General features: G+C 51.6%; 1 protein-coding gene and 1 long non-coding RNA gene across 6 annotated transcripts in view; both read left to right on the forward strand.

The window, feature by feature from the left end:
• Positions 1-2560, forward strand: part of TRAF1 (TNF receptor associated factor 1) — a 30797-nt gene extending 28237 nt beyond the window's left edge. For all 5 annotated transcript variants that reach the window (XM_058694335.1, XM_058694333.1, XM_058694332.1 and 2 more), the window contains one exon: positions 1336-2560. In XM_058694335.1, the coding sequence (XP_058550318.1) occupies positions 1336-1554 (219 nt within the window). In that variant the 3' untranslated portion in view covers positions 1555-2560. The remainder of the gene's footprint in view (positions 1-1335) is intronic.
• A 13411-nt stretch (positions 2561-15971) lies between these two features.
• LOC131491417 (uncharacterized) lies at positions 15972-19307 on the forward strand. The gene is made up of 2 exons (XR_009251439.1): positions 15972-16954; positions 18290-19307. It is a non-coding gene; the product is annotated as an uncharacterized LOC131491417 (long non-coding RNA).
• Positions 19308-19811: the final 504 nt, after the last annotated feature.

The raw sequence follows: 19811 nt of genomic DNA on the forward strand, positions 1-19811 counted from the left end.
CAAACCCAGAGGATGAACGCACAGCACCAGGGGTGAACCCGGAGGTCAGCTGGGGACTTTGGGTGATTATGATGTGTCAGTTTAGGTGCGTCAGCAAATGGACCACCCTGGGGTGGGTGCTGGCGGGGGAGGGGAGGCTGGGTAGGAGCAGAGGGTATGGAGAGATCTCTACATTTTCCATTCGCTTTGGCGCTGCACCACAAACTGCTCTAAAAAATAAAGCCTATTAAAAGTATTTAGAAGGAGGATAGGAGCAGGGAGGTGGGGGAAGGCTGGGCACTCCCTGCAGGCAAACAGCAGTGGCAAGGGGGCAGGGTAAGGAAGGGGTGGGGTCGAGCATACAGACCTCAGTGAGGGTGGAGGGTGGAGGGTGGAGGGGGACGGAAGACAGGTGGGGCAGGGGTGGGGACGCCACAGTGGTCTGGGTATGAGTCAGTCGGCAGGTCGTGGTTCCCATGCCTGTCAGGGAGAGTTTTAAAATACCAACGGCTAGTCTCACTACTGTAAATGGTGAGGCCTGAGCATCAGGGTTTTTAAAGCTTTCCCAGGGCTGTCTAAAGTGCAGCCAGAGGCACCCGGGTGGCTCCATCGGTTAAGCGTCCGACTCTTGGTGTTGGGTCAGGTCATGATCTCCCAGTTGGTGAGTTCCAGCCCCGCATCGGGCTCCACACTAACATCAAGGAGCCTGCTTGGGATTCTCTCTGCACCCCTCCCCCGCGCCCCTCCCCCCTTGCCCCCCCCCCCCGGCGCCAAATAAATAAATCCACATTTTAAAATAAAGTGCTGCCCAATTCGAGAACCACTATGGTAGGCATCGGGTGTTTCAGTGACAGGTGCCGGAGAAAGGGGTGTGTGTCACACGTAGATCATTGGCTTCTGAGGGGCCGCGTATCTGTGCATCCCAGAAACTCCATTCACATTTCAGGGCATTGACTAACAGCCCCTCTGCAGAAGGCCTGTGTGTTCTTGCCCCCAGCCTTGCCCCAGAAGATTCCAGCCGTAGTTGATGGATCAAACAGTTCCCAGCAGGAAGGGGCGCTGGAGGCCATGGAGTCTGGCCTCCTCGTCGGTGCTTGGTCCCGCCTTTAGCACCCGACCAAAGTTGACCACAGCTCTGAATTCCCTCCCTTCTGATCCCTACTCATGGGGCAACCCTTGAAGACTGCTCAGAAACCAGATGCTTCCATTAACCGGGTCTTGCCGCATGCCAGGTGTGGTCCCCACATTGCTGCTTTGGCTACCAGTCTGCCTGAGCTCAGGGGCAGAGGGGCTGTATAGGTGTCCCTCGGTGCTGCCGCCCAGGGCCTGACCTCCCACCTGCCCCCTGCCGCACAGGTCACCTTCATGCTTCTCGACCAGAACAACCGCGAGCACGCCATCGACGCCTTCCGGCCCGACCTGAGCTCGGCATCCTTCCAGCGGCCGCAGAGTGAGACCAACGTGGCCAGTGGCTGCCCACTCTTCTTCCCCCTCAGCAGGCTGCAGTCACCCAGGCATGCCTACGTGAAGGATGACACCATGTTCCTCAAGTGCATCGTGGAGACAAGCGCTTAGGGCGGGTAGGGGCTGTGCGAACCACACCTGACTCCCGAGCGAGCACCACTGGGGGTTTAGTAAGATGACTGAGGTCCTGCCCTTGGCGCCCAAGATCCCAGGGCACGATGTTGGGCCGGGCTGGCAGGATCTCAGCGGGCCTGCTAGACTGACCGTGGCTGGCCATCAGCTTAGGTGGCAGGGCCTTGGGCTGGGACCACAGGGGCAAAGGGTCCAGGAGACGGCAGCCGGGTCGTTCGTTGCCCTCTGCACCGAGCACACAACCCTGCAGGCCTGGGAGCCACTCCAGCCCTGAAGGTTGAGGCGACTGTGACCAAGGGAGGCAGGGACTACGGACCAGGCCTTTGGCATGGATGGTGAGCATAGGGAGGAGCGCCCGAGCAAAGAAATTCTCAGACAGGAAGATCTCTGCCCAGGGCGGGAAGGCATCAAGTTGGGGCTTGGATTTAAAGACGTTCAAGTTCCTTCCAGCCCAGAAAGTCTCCAGTTTTGGGCCTCTGGCCCAGAAGAGACCTAGGACTTGAAGGGGTTCTGGAAACGTTCAGGAACCTCATGCCCACCAGGGTTCTGACTCTCCTTCAGTACCACCAGGTGGGCTGGGCTGGCCCGCACAGCACCTGCCATGCCGGGTCTGGCATCTCCATTCCCCACTGCGCAGGGGCCTGCGTAGTCTTGAGCCCCGTGCCCGCCAGCAGGACTCCCCTGCACCTCCTCCAGGTGAAAGCTCCCAGGATCAGCTGGAAGAAATGTGGAGAAGGAGGGGGGCACAGACTCTCTGCTCTCCTTCCCTTGGAGGCCCCACCACCTTCGCACTTTCCTGCATCTCGTGTCACCTAATTAAGCAAGGTATTCACTTCTCTCAGTTGACTGATCAGGGCCTCTGAGCCACTGAGCAGAGGCTGTCCTTTTCAATATGTATAAAACCAAAGAAAGAAATTTTTGTACATTTCTGTTGAGGTTTCCATGAAGTGCATATCCAACCTGGGCCCAAACCAGGTACCCCACAGCGCCTGAGCCTCTTTATTTAAAAATGGGGGGCAGCACCCTCACTGGCCCTGCCCCGCGCACGGGGTTTCACGAGGCCCAAATACAGCAAGGAAGCACGAGTGCTTTGTATGTTCGACAGCACCTTGCTGTGCATGAACATGCCAGGCTTCCTTCTCTTGCCCCCGCGGCGGACAGCTGGTCAGTAGTGGAGACTTCCCTGCTTCCCCTGGACAAGTGGAAGCAACACGTAGAGGTCTGGCCCAGCAAGTTCTGGGGACTCCTGCCTCAGCACCTGTGTCCTGGCGAATGACATCTTCGTCCCCCCACCCTGGGTGCTGAGCTGATGGGATTGAGGACAAGCTGCTTCTAAAGACAACTGCTGTTCTTGCCTTTGCTCACACATTTCTGATGGGAAGAGACACATCCTCGCTTCTTAAAGCGTGAGCGGCAGCCACTGTTTCAGCAAAGCCTCACTGAGCCCTGCCTGTCCTCCCCTCGCCAGACACTAGGGAGGAGGGGTTAAGATGTGCGCCCTACCCTCGAGAAACTCTGAGTTCAGTGGGGGGGGAACAGGTACATGAGTAGATCTTTGAAACTGATGTGGAAGAGTAGCTCAGAGAAGGCACAGGATCCCAGGTCCATTGGGTGAAGCAGGAAGGGAGGGCTTCATGGAAGAAGTGACATTGAAACTCAGCCTTAAAGTATTTTGATACGCTGAGGATAGGAGTGTGGGGGAGGGGGGAGACACCAAGGTGGGAGGCAGTCTTGGCTTCAGGGAGGGAGGGTGTGCGAGGCAGAAGCATGGAGGGGAAGGGAGGGGAAGGCTGTAGCACCCAAGGCAGCAAGGCAGTCCCAGCTATCTGAAAGCAGCACCAGGAAGTGGGGTTGGCGGGGGAGGTTCTCAGATCACCCGCAGGTGATCCCTTGGGCTGTTAACAGCAGGACGAGATGAGGATTTAAAACATTCAACGGGCGCCTGGGTGGCTCAGTCAGTTAAGCGTTGGACTTCAGCTTAGGTCATGATCTCACGGTTCGTGGGTTCGAGCCCCGCGTCGGGCTCTGGGCTGACAGCTCAGAGCCTGGAGCCTGCTTCAGATTCTGTCTCTCTCTCTCTCTTTCAAAAAAAAAAAAAAAAAAAAAAAAAAATTAAAAATTAAGATAAAACATTCACCCATGTGTTTTCCAGCAAAGCCCTGAGATTAGTGCCCTGTCACCTCACTTGTCACCTCACCTCTCCTCAGGTGATTCCAGGGGAAGGAAGGCAAGGTGGAGGCAAAGCCACTGTTTCTTGGGTCCCCACAGCTACCCCGTGAGGCGGGCACCATGTCACCCCATCTTAAAGATTGGGAAGCCGAGACCAAAGAAGCCAGGTGCCTTGTGCAAGGTCAAGTGGGAACGGGGAAGTGGAGGAGGCAGCTGGAATTAGGAGTCGCGTCTTTGGTTTCATGTTATTTTCCTTCCTCTTCAAGCTTCCCTTTGGCTGAAGTCTGTGTCTTCTGCCCCGATGAGGTCACATCCTCATGGGAGGCCTCAAGAGGCAATGGGTCCCTCCGCTGCCAGCCACAGGGGCCAGCCCTGTGGGCACACCCCGACCCTGATGCCAACCCCGACCGCTCCTAGGAAGAGAGGGTGAGCACGGTCAGCACCGAGAGCATTTGCCCACAGCTGGGGGCTCACCAGCCGTCTCCTCACTGTGGTCCGCCAACAACCCTGAATAGTAGGGACAGCTATTTTTTAGGCCTTTAACTGCTCATTTCTTACTGGAAGAGACACGCACTCATTGTAGAAAAACTAGAAAAAAAAAACAACTACAAAAGTAATATATAGAAGGAAGTAAAAGTCACCCATGAGCCCAGCATCCAGAGGGACTAGGGACGTTTTAGTACATTTTCTTTGTCTTTTTTGAAACAGTGGATGCAGACACACGTAGACTTTTAATTATGCAGCGAAAATCATAGCAATGACAGCTTTATGCCCTCCTGTTTTCATTGACATCCCACTGTAACATTTTACCATTAGCCTCTTTTTATAGGCAAAGGCACAGAAATTAAGAAAAGGGAAGTAACTTTCTCAAGGCCACTCCAGGTAAGTGGTGGAATAGGGATGCACCCTTTTGATGGGATTCCCACTCCGATGGAGAAACGGAGGCACAGAGAAGCGCAGTGACCCACATGAGGTTGCACTTCTGAGGGGTGAGCCCCCAACTGAAGGTCTGGACTCTTCTCTCTCTTGCATGGTGTGCCAGCGGGGCTCCGGGGGAAGTCCCAGGACAGGATTGGCTTTGTGGATCTGGAAGAGACAACAAGTCCAGAAGCTGGTGGGCGGGACACCACACCCACAGCCTGGGCCAGGGGACAGGGATCTGTCCTCTGCCTTCTGGGATCTGTCCTCTGAACTCCAACAGAGCAAACAGGACGTGCTCTCCCCTATTGACCCTGCCTCCCTGCTGAGCTCGAGAGCAGACACTGACGAAGCCTCAGTTTTCACTTGTGCCACGAGGCTGAAAATTCTAATGTCCCAGTGTTGTGGCCAGGGTGCCAGGGTCGCAGAAACCACTAGCTTTGTACACGGTGGAGTCCCAGTCTGATGAAAACAGAAACAAGGATCCCAAACAGCCGTGGGTGCCTCACCGAACAGCAGACTCTGTGCCGAGGGCTTGCGTGCGTCACTTCAGGAACCTTGCGTAAAAGCCCACGAGGAAGTGTGGTGATTTTCTCCCGTTTCATGGAGGAGGAAACGCAAGCTCTGGGGAGTAAAAATCATTCACTCAAGGTTACACAAGGGCCAGGAGCCAGGACTTGGATCCAGATCAGTCTATGACAGGTCCAAACCCTACAGTCCAGTGACTTGATCCACATAATGTCACGGAAATGACACAGAAGGGAGAGATCCGGTTTTCGTTCTGGGCAGACCACAAGTTGATTTTTTAAACAGCCGTAACAAAATGATGATAGCTTATTTATTGAGCACCTACTTTACTTGGCTTTACTTGCAAGGACCACACTTAATATTGATAACTGGCTTGGGAGGAAGGTTATCATTTCCTTCACTCTATAGATGAAGGTACAAGTTCAGAGAGGCCAGGCAAGTTCCCCAAGGACACACAGCTGATAGGCAGGTTTCTGCCCCCACAACCAGAGGTTTTACCCACTGTGGCATCCTCTCCAGTGCTTTGGGGGATGGTCAAACAAATGAGAAGTTTGTCCAGCAGTCTTCTGGGCCAGCTTCCATCCCTTCTTCTCCAGGGGAGATGCCCATGCCCAGAGCACCACAAGGATGGAATGATGCAGGCCATGAGGAAGAAGGATGAAGTCAGGGGAGCACTGGCGTGCCAGTGACCCTTTGCCAGGAGCTGGATCTCATGTGCCACCTCAGTATCTGGGACATGTGTGTTTGTTAAACAAAGCACATTCAAGTGGCCCAGACTTTGGGGGACCATTCCGGAAGGGGGTATCACACTCAGCTGGGCCAAGGGGAAGGATGCCCCACTCTTCCTTTTCGGGTCCTTTCCTCAATCCCCGCCCATCTCACAGCGTTTTCTTCCTCAGAAAAGCTGGGGAGCACGGTGCTGGTGTTGTCATAGCTGTTACATGACCACCGTCCAGGCAGGGAGACCCAGAGCACTCAGCGGGTTGGGGGCTCCGGTGGCGGCCTGAGATTTCTCTCCTGGAGGTCAGCTGAGCCATCGTCCCTCCCTGCCCACCGTCCCGACCCTCTCCCCTCGCTCTGGGGCGGTAGGCTCCACTCGGGGAGAAGTGCAGCCTCTGTTCTCTGTGTACCGATGAAAACAATGAGCTCAGAGGAGAAAAGTGACTCACCCGGGAGCACCCAGCTGCCAAGGGGCAGAGCCTGCCTGGGACCGGGGTCTTTTGCCACAACGCCCGGCCCTTCTCCCTGCACCCAGTAGCTTGTTGGTATGGATACTAAAGATTCTCTTTCTGGAAACAACAGATTTCTACCCCCCAGCCCACCCCCAAGCACGGCCCCACCTGTCGGGAAATCCCAGGGCCAGCAGTGGAATGGAAGCATTTGGGACGGTGGGTGAGAAAGCTCCCCTCTGCTGCTACTGTCCTCCCACATATGGCTATAGGGGGCCAGGTGGGCGGGGTAATGAGGACACTCTGAACCCCCAAGACCGTCACAATGTCCCGTGTTCAGCCTACTCAGGACTCTATACTCTTGCTGTGGGATCTTGGGCCAGTCACCTGCCGTCCCTGAGCTCATTTTCCCTCTCTGCACAGTGGACAGGTGGTTGGCGAGAGTTACAGGCCTCCAGCACTGACCATGTTGGATTCTGAGCGCAAAGAGTCTGACGGAGAGAGGCCCTCTTCCCATGGGAATCTCCGGTGATATCTTTTCTCAGTCCTGGCCCCTGCTCCTCGAGGAGGACCTAAGGCTCTGGCCCTGTCTGCCCTCACGGGGCCGCCAGTCATGGCCTCGCCACAGTACACGAGCTGGATTCCCTCTGAGATGGGTCAAGCGGTGCAGGTCACTGAAGACTGTCTCCCCAAGCCTTACACTTGCATTTGGTCTGGGATCCATGTGTTGGAGTCCAACAGTCCAGTTCAAGCCACGCCTCTGTCATTTAGTAGCCGCGTGTCCTTGGGCATGTTATTGAACCTCCCCGTGCCTCAGTTTCCCCATGTGTGAAATGGTGATACTAAACTTCTACCTCATAGGGGCGTTGTGGGATGAAGCAGGCCAACGTATGGCAAGGACGTGGTGAGCACATGGCCTGCCCCTCATATTACTACTACAATCCTCATTATAGTCTTAACCCTCGGCCTCCAGCCCCCCGAGGATCCATCAGTCAAAGCCATAACACCCTCTTCCCTCTTCCTGCCTCTGCCTCCAAATCAGTGAATGAGTTTAGACCAGCCCCTTCCCCTCTGTGGGCCTCGGTGACCCTGCCTACAAAATGACCCTTGAACCTGAGGAGGGCAGGGCCACCGTCTCTCTCTAGGGGTCTCCCCAGGGGGGGCCACCGGACGCAGCACAGGGTCTGGCACTCGGGGGACAACACAGATGGATATCCAGCATGCTCAGCACCGTGCCGTTTCTGCCAACTCTTACATCGCCAGGATCCCAAGGAAGAACACGCACCTCTTTCTCCCACAGGCATGGAACCTGGCTAAAGAGCGGATTAGGTTGTTAATACTGGAGCATTCCTTTCTGAACTGCTGCCGGCTGTTTTCAGAGCGTTACCACCCATGCCCACACCTCCTTCTGGCCCAGGGGTCTCCCTGCAGCTGGAAGGACAGCCCCGCCCCGTCCAAGGTTCAAGATGGAGCTGGAACATTGGTCTGGAGGGGGAACCTGACACAGACCACAGCCACCTCGGGGTTCCTGCTCCACTCCTGCCTTTCTCCCTGGCTCCTGCCAGCTGGCCGGCCCCGCCCACTGGTGCAGGGGAGAGTTTGGCTCCGGAATAGGCTATCTGTTGGCCTCCAGAAAGACAGTGGAGGGTGCCCCAGAATGCAAGCACCTCTGGTCTAAACCCCAGCCTCCCACTGTTCAGCTGGGCACGGAGAGGCCAGGGCAGGTGCCCAGGCCAGCAGGGCGAGCCAGCGGGAGAGCTAGAACAAGAGCCCCAGGCCTCAAAGAGCACTTAGCTGGTCCCCTGCTCCCAACCAATCCACAGCCCACACAGGAGCAGAGCTAGGTGAGAGCCGAGCCTTGGGGAGGTCACCTGCCAGGAAAGAGCTACAGGCCCCTTGTCAACAAGGAGAAAGCCAGCTTCCTGCTGCTCCCCAGACTTGGTTCTAGAAGGGGGAGAGGAGAATAGACAGAAAGACAGGAAGAGCTTGTGAGGATGCTCAGCAGGTCCCTTGAGGTCCTCCGAAGTATCCAGAGGCCTGCAAGCCAGGGAGGCAGAGGGCACAGCCACCTTTGCCCTGGAGAGATACTCAACGCTGTGCCCAGATGTCATCGAGACCTTCCTTCACACAACCCTCTGTCCCCAGAGCACGTTCAAACCTGGACACCCTGGATAAACCTGGACATCCTTTGACCTTCACCAGAGCCTGTTACGAGTTGCCTTTTACAGGTGAGGCAACTGAGACTCATAGCGGTTGGGCAATGTGACATGGATGGGAAGGGTTCCCACTGGGCCTCCTCCCTGGCTCAGCTGCCACATCACTAGGAACCTTTTGCAAGCCTCTTCCGGCTCTGGGCCTCGGTTTTCCCATGTGTAAAACGAGGCCGCTGTACCGATGGCCTCTGAGGACCCTCCAAGCAGTCAGGTGTCCCGGCACGGGGCAGCCCCGGGCTCCAGCCTGCCGGTGTATTGCCACCCCTCTTGCAGTTGAACAAGCACTTATATGCCCGGGAGCTTGTTGCATTTTCTCAGGCGTGGGCATTAGCAGCCCCATCTTATGCACGAGGCAAGTAGAGTCAAGCAGGGACATGAAGTGACTCACCCAAGGCCCCACAGCGTGTTAGTGGTTGGGCTGCACTGTGAAGCTAGGAGATCTGACCAGACTTTCCACCTCGATTCCCTAGAGCTGTGCCATCCAGCCCGGTAGTCACCGATACGTGTGGCAGGCTGACCTCCACATCCTAATCCCCGAAAGGGTGCCTACGCTGCCTTCCATGGCAAAGGGACTTTGCAGATGTGATTAAGGATCTCGGGACAGGGAGGTTATGGATCATCTGGGTGGACCCAATATGATCACAAGAATCCTCATAGGTGGGAGGCCAGGGGATCAGAGTCAGGGAAGGCAAAGCGACAGACAACCAAAGCATGGGGGGAGAAGATGTGCCCACAGAAGCAGGGGTTGTGATGATGCCCTTTGGAGGCGGAGGAAGGGACACATGGACGGCATGCAGGTGGCCCCCAGAAGCTGGAAAAGATAAGGAAGGAATTCTCCCCCGGAGTCTCCAGCGAGAACCCAGCTCTGCCAACACCTTGATTTTATTATTTTTTTTTAACATTTATTTATTTTTGAGACAGAGAGAGAGCATGAACAGGGGAGGGTCAGAGAAAGAGGGAGACACAGAATATGAAACAGGCTCCAGGCTCTGAGCTGTCAGCACAGAGCCCGATGCGGGGCTTGAACCCGCGAACTGTGAGATCATGACCTGAGCCGAAGTCGGACGCTTAACCGACTGAGCCACCCAGGCGCCCCAACACCTTGATTTTAAAAGCCCCCATAAGACTCATTTCAAGACTTGCAGCATTCAGAATCCTAAGATGATACATTTATGCTGTTTTGAGCCACTGAGATTGTGATAATGTGTTACCGCGGCAACTCAGAACTAAGGCCGCACTTGAAATGTGGTCACTCCAAATTGAGATGAACTGTACGTCTAATACACACACTTTGGGGCGCCTGGGTGGCTCAGTCGGTTGAGCGTCCGACTTCAGCTCAGGTTGTGATCTCACCGTCTGTGGGTTCGAGCCCTGCATCGGCTCTGCGCTGACAGCTCAGAGCCTGGAGCCTGCTTGGGATTCTGAGTCTCCCTCTCTCTGACCCTCCCCCGTTCATGCTCTGTCTCTCTCTGTGTCTCAAAAATAAATGTAAAATGCACGCATTTCCAAGATTCACTGCAAAGAGGAGAATTTATTTCATGACAATTTTTATATTGATGACACGTTGAAATGACCCGCATTTCAATATATTAGATTAACTATATGATGAAAATTAATTTCTCCCGCTTCTTTCTTTAAATGTCGATATTGGAAAATTCAGAATTACACACGCAGCTCGCACTGCATTCCCATGGGTCAGCGCTCTCGAGGTGGACTTTTCTCACTGCCTCGAGCTGGGCTGGGCAGACAGGGCCCCACCCCCTGTGCTATAGTTGGGGATGGGGCGGGGGACTGGTGGTGGGGAGAAGAATCAGCCCCCCACCCACCCTGCAGGTGGGGGTCAGATCAAGACCCTCCTCTCCCACGCCCCTCCCCCTGGGGCGAGTCCCGCTTACGGCCCGGCCCACGTCCCTGCGAGACTTGACTTTTATTTTTAGCAGCCTCAGCGCCGCTGGCTCTCAAGCTTGCTGGGTGTGGGCCAGCCCCAGGCCACCATTTCCCTGCCAGCGGGGGTCCCCGGGGGCCGGGCTCCACGTTTGGAGCCTCTCAGGGCTGGTAAGCAAGCCTCTCAACATCCCAGGGCAAGTAAAGTTTCCATGCGCGTTTTCCATGTCGAGGCCCAGGCCAGGAGGTCTCTACAAGGGAGGAGGGGGCTGAGCAGAGTCTGAGCCTTTCCTCCCAAAGGCCTGACCCTGGGGACCCAACGCGGGCCGCTTGCCAGGTCTCATGCAGCCTTTCTCTGGGGGCATTTTATACCTTGGAAAGTATCCTAAGCAAGAGAAAAGGCCAGAAGCAATTTGGAAGGAGGTGGGGGTGGCTGAAACTTAGCTTCAGGCTGTGCAGGCAACATCTTCTAGAATAAAGTGGGTCCGAGTAGTAAAAAAAAAAATCCATGCAAACATAAAGGCAAAGCTACATGAAAACCAGAGTGCCTGATGGCTCAGAACCCAGACTCCAGCATCACGAATACCTGGCTTCCAGTCCCTGCCCCATCCCTTAGAGAGAGCTCTGGGTTGGCCTGCTCTGGGCCTCGTCTCCTCCCCTGCCCAGTCTGCACACATTAGCACTTGGAAGAGTGCTGACCTCAGGCAGGAACCTGCCTAGCACGGTGCCCGATGCTGGTGCCCAGCCCTAGAGAATGTTCCATGTTGTTAGTATTTACCAAGGGCTCCAGGTGTATCCAGCACTGTGTGAAACAGTTAATTCTCCCCATTGATACACAACAAGCTCATGAGGTCTCCGCTGTCACTATCGCCATTGAAGAGAAGGAAACTGACGCAGAGGCAGGGGATGTCCCTCTTCCAGCTATTGTGAGGGGCAGAGCCAGGAATTTTTTTGGTAATGGCTTCATTGAGATATAATTCACATGCCATACAATTCACCCCTTTAAAGTGTACAAGTCGGTGGTGTATATATATATATATATACATTATATATATATACATATATATATACACACACACATACATACTGGTGTATTATTTTTGTTTCTTTGGTGGAATCCTAACTGATACCGTCTAGACTCGTTTTTAGTTTTAAATCACGTTCTATTTTCTAAGTACACATTTGTTTTTAAGTGGACAGATTATATAGTAATTTAAAAATAATATAAAGGTAGGGTATATTTTATGGCGAATAAATGATACTTCAATAAAGCCATTGAAAAATAATACTATAAAAGTGACAGTGGCTCATTACTTTTAAAAGGGAAGGGAAAATACAGAAAAGCATCCGACTACTCAGAGATGACCACTGTTAACATGGTGGTATATTTCCTTCCAGACATAGATATGGGGTATAGGTACAGATATGGATGAACCAGACACACACACAATCATCAATATTGGGATATGTGTACATCATTCTTTACCTTGCATTTCCTATTTCCTATTGACAGTTTTCTATACCATTAAAAAAAATATAGGGGCACTTGGGCGGCTCAGTTAGTGAAGTGCCCAACTCTTGATTTCAGCTCAGGTCATGACCTCACGGCTCATGGGTTCGAGCCCCACATCGGGCTCCGCGCTGACACTGCAGAGATTGCTTAGGGTTGTCTCTCCCCTTTCTCTCTGCCCCTACGCCACTGGCTCTCTCTCTCAAAATAAAAGAATAAACTTTAAAAAATATTAAAAAGAAAAAAATCTAGGAGCAACTGGGTGGCTCAGTTGGTTGAGCATCTGACTCTTGATTTCAGCTCAGGTCATGATCCCAGGGTCGTGGGATTGAGCCCTCCAAGCTGAGCTTGGAGCCTACTTAAAATTCTCTCTCTCTCTCTCTCTCTCTCTCTCTCTCTCTCTCTCTGTCTTTTTTCTCCCTCTGCCCCTCTCCCCCACTCGCACTATCTCTCTCAAAATAAATAAACGTTAAAAAAAATTAAATGGAATTGTATTTCATATTGTGTAATATGTCCTCATCCAAGTAAGTTCTGTGGTTTGTTAATAGCATTGTACCAATTTCAATTTCCTGGTTTTGAAAATGTCCCATAGTTACATAAGAAGCTGTCGCTGGGGAGAGCTAGGTGATGGGGTACCTGAGGATTCTGGACTATTTCTGCAACTTCCAAACAAAAGGGTAAAATGTAAAACCAATGTAGAAAAAGAGTCATTTTGATTCTCTTTTAATTTTGATGGACTCATTTTTTTATTTTTTTATTTTATTTTTTTTTCAATATATGAAATTTATTGTCAAATTGGTTTCCATACAACACCCAGTGCTCATCCCAAAAGGTGCCCTCCTCAATACCCATTACCCACCCTCCCCTCCCTCCCACCCCCCATCAACCCTCAGTTTGTTCTCAGTTTTTAAGAGTCTCTTATGCTTTGGCTCTCTCCCACTCTAACCTCTTTTTTTTTTTTCCTTCCCCTCCCCCATGGGTTTCTGTCAAGTTTCTCAGGATCCACATAAGAGTGAAAACATATGGTGTCTGTCTTTCTCTGTATGGCTTATTTCACTTAGCATCACACTCTCCAGTTCCATCCACGTTGCTACAAAAGGCCATATTTCATTCTTTCTCATTGCCACGTAGTATTCCATTGTGTATATAAACCACAATTTCTTTATCCATTCATCAGTTGATGGACATTTAGGCTCTTTCCATAATTTGGCTATTGTTGAGAGTGCTGCTATAAACATTGGGGTAAAAGTGCCTCTATGCATCAGCACTCCTGTATCCCTTGGGTAAATTCCTAGCAGTGCTATTGCTGGGTCATAGGGTAGGTCTATTTTTAATTTTCTGAGGAACCTCCACACTGCTTTCCAGAGCGGCTGCACCAATTTGCATTCCCACCAACAGTGCAAGAGGGTTCCCGTTTCTCCACATCCTCTCCAGCATCTGTAGTCTCCTGATATATTCATTTTGGCAACTCGGACTGGCATGAGTGATATCTGAGTGTGGTTTTGATTTGTATTTCCCTGATAAGGAGCGACGTTGAGCATCTTTTCATGTGCCTGTTGGCCATCCGGATGTCTTCTTTAGAGAAGTGTCTATTCATGTTTTCTGCCCATTTCTTCACTGGGTTATTTGTTTTTCGGGTGTGGAGTTTGGTGAGCTCTTTATAGATTTTGGATACTAGCCCTTTGGATGGACTCATTTTTTTAAACTCTTTCCTCCATCAGAAATTTATTTTATATATAGTGAGAGGCAAGGCTCTGACTTTTTTCTGGATGGCTGGCCAATCGTACTAGCCTTCCTATGGAACCATTCTTTACCTGGTGATTTGTGCTGCTATCTTTATCATATACTGAAGCCTCTAGGTGATAAGGACTGTTTGTGAGCTGGTTGTGTTTTTTTTATCTTTTTTTTTTTTTTTTTTTTTTGCCATTTGTTACATCCTTTCCACTCTGTTTTGATTTTTATAGCTTTAGTATGTTCTAAAATGTTCCAGGACAGCTGTTATTTTCCTTCACACATCGAATTACTCTTCTTAAAAAATGACTCTTGGGGTGCCTGGGTGGCTCAGTCGGTTAGGCATTCGACTTCGACTCAGGTCTTGATCTCAAGGCTCGTGAGTTCAAGCCCCGCCTTGGGCTCTGTGCTGACAGCTCAGAGCCTGGAGCCTGTTTCAGATTCTGTGTCTCCCTCTCTCTCTCTGTCCCTCCCTCACTTGTTCCCTCCCTCTCTCTCTCTCTCTCTAAAATAAACATTAAAAAGAAATTTTAATGACTTATTTTTCAACATATTTTGATTTTTTATTCTTCCAGATACAACAAACGTTACTAAATATTTCAAAGATTTCTTGTTGGACTCTCATTAAACTTGCAATGTAACTCGAGGGAAGCTGACATCTGTACAATATCCAGTCTTCCCATCCAAGACCATCGTATGACAGAACCTCCCTTTATTTCTTTGTGTGTTTCTCAATAAGAATTTGTCGTTTCTTCTTGTAGATATTTCAGATTTCTTGTTCAGTTTTGTCATTGGTATTTTACGACTGAGATCTTCTTAATAAAAATTCTATTTTCTAGTGGTTTTGTTGGTACATAGATGGTACAGATATAACAGGACTGTGATCACCTTTCCTATCCAGTCGCTTCACTGAATCTCTTATTAATCCTAGTAGCTTTTTCAGTGAATTCTCTTGGTTTCCAAGGGGCACAAGCAGATCCTCTTTAACTCAGCTTCATTTTGCCTCCTTTCCAACAGCAGTAGCACTCTGGAGCCACAGGACCATTGGGTGGATAAACATAAGCGAGTGATTTATGATCTACGAAGTTTAATTCCCTTGCTTCCCTTGCACGTAGACTACGAAAATAATACCGAGATACAAGTAAGCACTGCCCCCCTTGCTGAGGTGCTACAAGAATCAGATAAAATTGTCGATATCAACTCCAATTTCAGAGTCCTTAAGCAGTAATAGTGTCTTTTTCTCCCCCTCACCTTCTTGCTTCACATCTTACTGGGGTGGCTTACACTTGCAGATCAATGTTGAATAACAATGGTAACAGACGTCCCTATTAGGTTCCTAATTTTAACTGGAGGGCTTTCAGGGCGTTACCAAAGAGCTTGTTAATCACGTGATCATGCTCCTCTAGCTGGAGCAGAAACACAACAGGAAAATCACAGACCCTGTTTAAGGCCATCGGACTTCCTTAAATTTGAGAGCTCAAAAACCTCCCACAATTCTATGTGTCGACTATACATCAATAAAGCTGAAAACAAAAAAAAGATTTTATTGAAAATCTTGCTGGAGGTTGCTATGCTTTGTTTTCTTTCTTTCTTTCTTTTCTTTTTCTTTTCTTAATTTTTTTTTTAACGTTTATTTATTTTTGAGATAGAGAGAGAGACAGAGCATGAACGGGGGAGGAGCAGAGAGAGAGGGTGACACAGAATCGGAAGCAGGCTCCAGGCTCTGAGCCATCAGCCCAGAGCCCGACGCGGGGCTCGAACTCACGGACCACGAGATCGTGACCTGAGCTGAAGTCGGACGCTCAACCGACTGAGCCACCCAGGTGCCCCTTCTTTTTTTTGAAAGACAGAGAACAGGCAGAGAAAGAACAGAGAGAGAGAGACAGAATCCAAAGCAGGCTCCAGGCTGTCAGCACAGAGCCCTAGGCAGGGCTCGAACTCACCCACCGTGAGATCATGACCTGAGCCAAAGTCAGACGCTTAACAGACTGAGCCACCCAGGCGCCCCTGTTTTGTTTTCTTAAGGAGTCAATTCCTTTATGAGTTTCAGCAACTCTGGAATCCAAGTGAGAAAAACCCCCAGGATGCCAGGGTAAAGTTTCAGCAGGGCCTGTCTCCTTGTGGAGCTCAGACAGAAAGAGCACTGGACCTGGGTCCTTTAACCTGGCTTCAGATCCCGATGGAGTGGGGGAAGGAGGGGGAGAGCTCCTTGCTAGCTGCGTGACTTTGGACAAGTCCTACTAGCGGCCCTGAGCCCAGCTGTCATCAAGGGCGGAGCTGAATATCCAACCCCGGGGCCATTCCCTGGGATCACACTCTGAGATCCTGACACAGGGAAGCTTCCCCTGGGAATGGGAGGTGGGAGGGAACTGAGCGCTCTGGGGGACTGTGGGCTGGGTTTAAGGGGGAAAATTCCTAAAGCCTTCTCCCAATACATTGTCTGTGAAGTGTTGACTCATCAAATCCTCCTAACATCTACGTTCCTGGCACCGTGCTAGTCCCGGGAATCAGTGGTCAACAGCCCCGCGCCCGGGGTGGCTGGGGAGACAGACAACACAGGAGCACAAATAAACGTGCTTTCTTGCAGGAGGACGGGGCAGGGGCGACCCGTGCAGCGCCCGGCCGATCGATCGCCGGAGTCGGCTTCCTCCCTTCAGTCCGCTCGGGCCGGGCCCAGCGCCGCCCAGCACCGGCAGCCAGAAGGAATGCGTTGAGCGACGCTTGCATTCCAAGCACGCGGTTCTGCTCTCCCAGGAGCCGGTTCCCGGACCGCCCCAGGCCCTCCCGGGGCAGCCAGGGCCTCTCCAGGCCTCCGGGGGCCTCCTGCCCTGCCTTACCCACCCCCTGCCGGAGCGCCGCCCAGGGGGGCGAAGGGAGGGCCTGACCGGAGGGAGCGAGCTAACCTGTGTAGGGGGGGACGCTGGGTGCCAGCAGGTGCCCTTCCAGCAGCCCCACCAGGGACTTGCCCGGGACTGCAACGTGGTCTAGAAGGACCGGGGCAAGGCGGCCCCAGGGGCCTCAGGAATCCCAAGGATCCTGTTTTTCTGTTGCAGAAAAAAACCAAACATTTCAAATAAAAATCCTAAGGTTGGCATTTAGGGGCCCAACCAACCCTTCCAATCAGGTTTCTGGTAACTTTGTCTTCTTTTCTCCTCCCTGCTGAAGTCCTTGTCTTAGGGTCTGTGACTGACGGCGCCCGTCCCAGAGCAGCACCAGGTGGCAATCAACACTCCAAGGTTGGCTTGACGCTTGACCAGGTGAGGGGATTGCTCGGCACCCACCGGGTGAGGCCCGATTCCCACATCAGTCTCATTTCCCTGACAGACTCCTACTGTAGAAGCACCGGCCTTCTTTACAGATGAGGGAGTTCAGGCTGGGAGCTAGAACCCAGGCTCTACTCCACTGGTCTACAAACGGCACGTGCATCCAAATCACCCTGAGGGCTTATTAGAACACAGAGTGCTGGGCCCACACCCAGGTTTTGTGACTCAGTAGTTCTGGGGTGGGGTTGGGTGATTTGCATTTATCACACATTCCCAGTTGATGCTGATGCTTTTGGTGCCGGGACCACACTTTGGGAACCTCTGCCCTCCACAACGATGCCCCCTCTGGATCAATTTTTGGCATTTAGGCAGACCTTACGTTCCCCATAATGCCACTTCCCGCGGCGAAGATCTGTGATGAATTTACCTAACCCATCACGATACTACAGGGCTACGTTCCTGACTGTCCACCTGATGTTCCGTCCCCAGAGGACTGCCCTCCCTATGCTCCGTTCAGTCCTTGGGAAGTGCTCCCCCGAACACCAACAGGACACAAATTTCCTACAGTGGGGGTGCGGCCATCAAGCAATGAGGGCAAATGACCCTTCATGATGAATTTGCTCCTAAGTGATCACTAGGAAAGGGGCCGCTCAGGGCCAGGGAAGGAGCTGGAAAGCTTGGGGAAAACTGCCAGAAGCTTCCAGAAAAGGGGTGTTCAGGACTCGGGCTGGGGAGCTGAGTTATGCACGGGGCAGGACAGGGTCTTCAGCACCTGAGCACGCTGGAGAGTGATGCCCGCCTCCCCCACCCCACCCTCCACCCCCACCCCCACCCCCACCCCCAACAGGAAGCGACCTGCCATCACTGCTGTAACCACAGGGGCCCTGGGCGTGGTAAGCAGAGACTTGGGACAGAGAGCTGAGGAACTGGAGACCTTCCCAGAACTCATTTCCATTTTATTCCCCAGCGTGTACATGTGGCTTCTTTGTCAGATTCTAGAGGGCTTGAGCAGAGCAAGAGTCTATTCTCACTCATGCTGCACCTTATTAATTAGGCTATGAAAGAATGACATCATATATGAGGGAGCTCTTATTAATAGTCACAGCCGCTATTTATCAAGTGCCTGCTATGTACCAGGCACTTTACATACATAATCCCACTCAATTCTCCAACAGCTCTGATGAATAAAGTGAGTGCTGAGATTATCCCCATTTTACAGGTGGGAAAATGAAGGCTAAGAGAGGTTAAATAATTTGTGTAAGGTCCTAGTGGCTGGGAAATGACAGACCTGTTGTCTCTCCATCTCTAAACTGCCGCTTTCCACCCTAGCATCCTGCCCTCGTTTCCTGAACACCTGCTGTGCAAGGCTCTGGGTGGTTCTGCAAGATGAATCATTTAAGCAGTCACTTACTCAACAAACCTTTTTTTGAGCACTTGCTACTTTGTATGGGCTTATTTATTTATAGCATGCCTTGTTCCAGAAAACACATAACAGAACTTCTGTATTTGAGAGACTAAAATTTTAAAGGTGTGGTCACGGGACGAGTGACAAATGGAAAACAGAAGTTGAAAAGGTCAGAAGAGCCCAGGAATGAAACAGCGATCCAAAGTACAGGCCTTGAGGTCCTACGTGGTACAGAGACAGGCTACAGGTTGTCCTCTGAGCTTTCCAGCAGCCAAAACCAGATCCCACGCCGTTCGGGATCCATGAACCAGTTGCAAGAGGAGAAACATGACTCACGTAGGTCCCAGGACCAGAGAGGCCTTTTCCCGGTGCGTTCGCAGAAGAGACAGAGCATCATCAAACATAGGGAGCGATGTCCACAACGCTGCACATACAACACAGGTGTCAGGGGACCTTTCCCGTAGGCCCTCCATGCTGGCCCAAGTCCTGCAGCCTTTCTGCAGCAGGGAGAGGATGACAGCACAGGGCAAGCATGCCTCACCCCGGCTTAATCCATCTGCAGTGTTTGTAGGAAACATTTACAGCAAACTTGCAGTCAACTGGCTAAATGCAGTCCTCGGGTGAGCTTTGTTTGGCCTGAGAAGGATATTTAAATTGATTGGATTACAAGGGGGTACATGAATCCTGATGTTCATACCAGCGTTATCAACAATAGGCAAATCACAGGGGCACCCGGGGGCTCAGTCGGTTGAGCATCTGACTTCAGCCCAGGTCATGATCTCATGTTCATGAGTTCGACCCCCACGTCCGGCTCTGTGCTGACAGCTCAGAGCCTGGAGCCTGCTTCGGAGTCTGTGTCTCCCTCTCTCTCTCTCTCTGTCTCTGCCCCTCCTCCACTTGTGCTCTGTCTCTCTCTCTCTCCCTCTCTCTCAAAAATAAATATTAAAAAATAAACATAAAAAAATAACAATAATGTTTAAAAAACATTAAAAAAAGAAACGATAGCCAAGTTACGGAAGCAGCCCAAATGTCCACGACTGACGAATGGATAAAAAACATACACCATGGAGGGGCGCCTGGGTGGCTCAGTCGGTTAAGCGGCCGACTTCGGCTCAGGTCATGATCTCACGGTCCGTGAGTTTGAGCCCCGCGTCGGGCTCTGTGCTGACAGCTCAGAGCCTGAAGCCTATTTCAGATTCTGTGTCTCCCTCTCTCTGACCCTCCCCCATTCATGCTCTGTCTCTCTCTGTCTCAAAAATAAATAAATGTTAAAAAAAAATTTTAAAAAAAACATACACCATGGACTATTACTGAGTCATCAAAAGGAATTGGAATCTTGCCATTTGCAATGATGTGGTTGGAGCTACAGTGTATTATGCTAAGTGTATTTGTCAGAGAAAGACAGATATCATACGATTTCACCCATATGTGAAATTTAAGAAACAA

Source organism: Neofelis nebulosa, chromosome 12, assembly GCF_028018385.1.
Source record: "Neofelis nebulosa isolate mNeoNeb1 chromosome 12, mNeoNeb1.pri, whole genome shotgun sequence".
In the NCBI taxonomy this organism is placed as follows: Eukaryota; Metazoa; Chordata; class Mammalia; order Carnivora; family Felidae; genus Neofelis; species Neofelis nebulosa.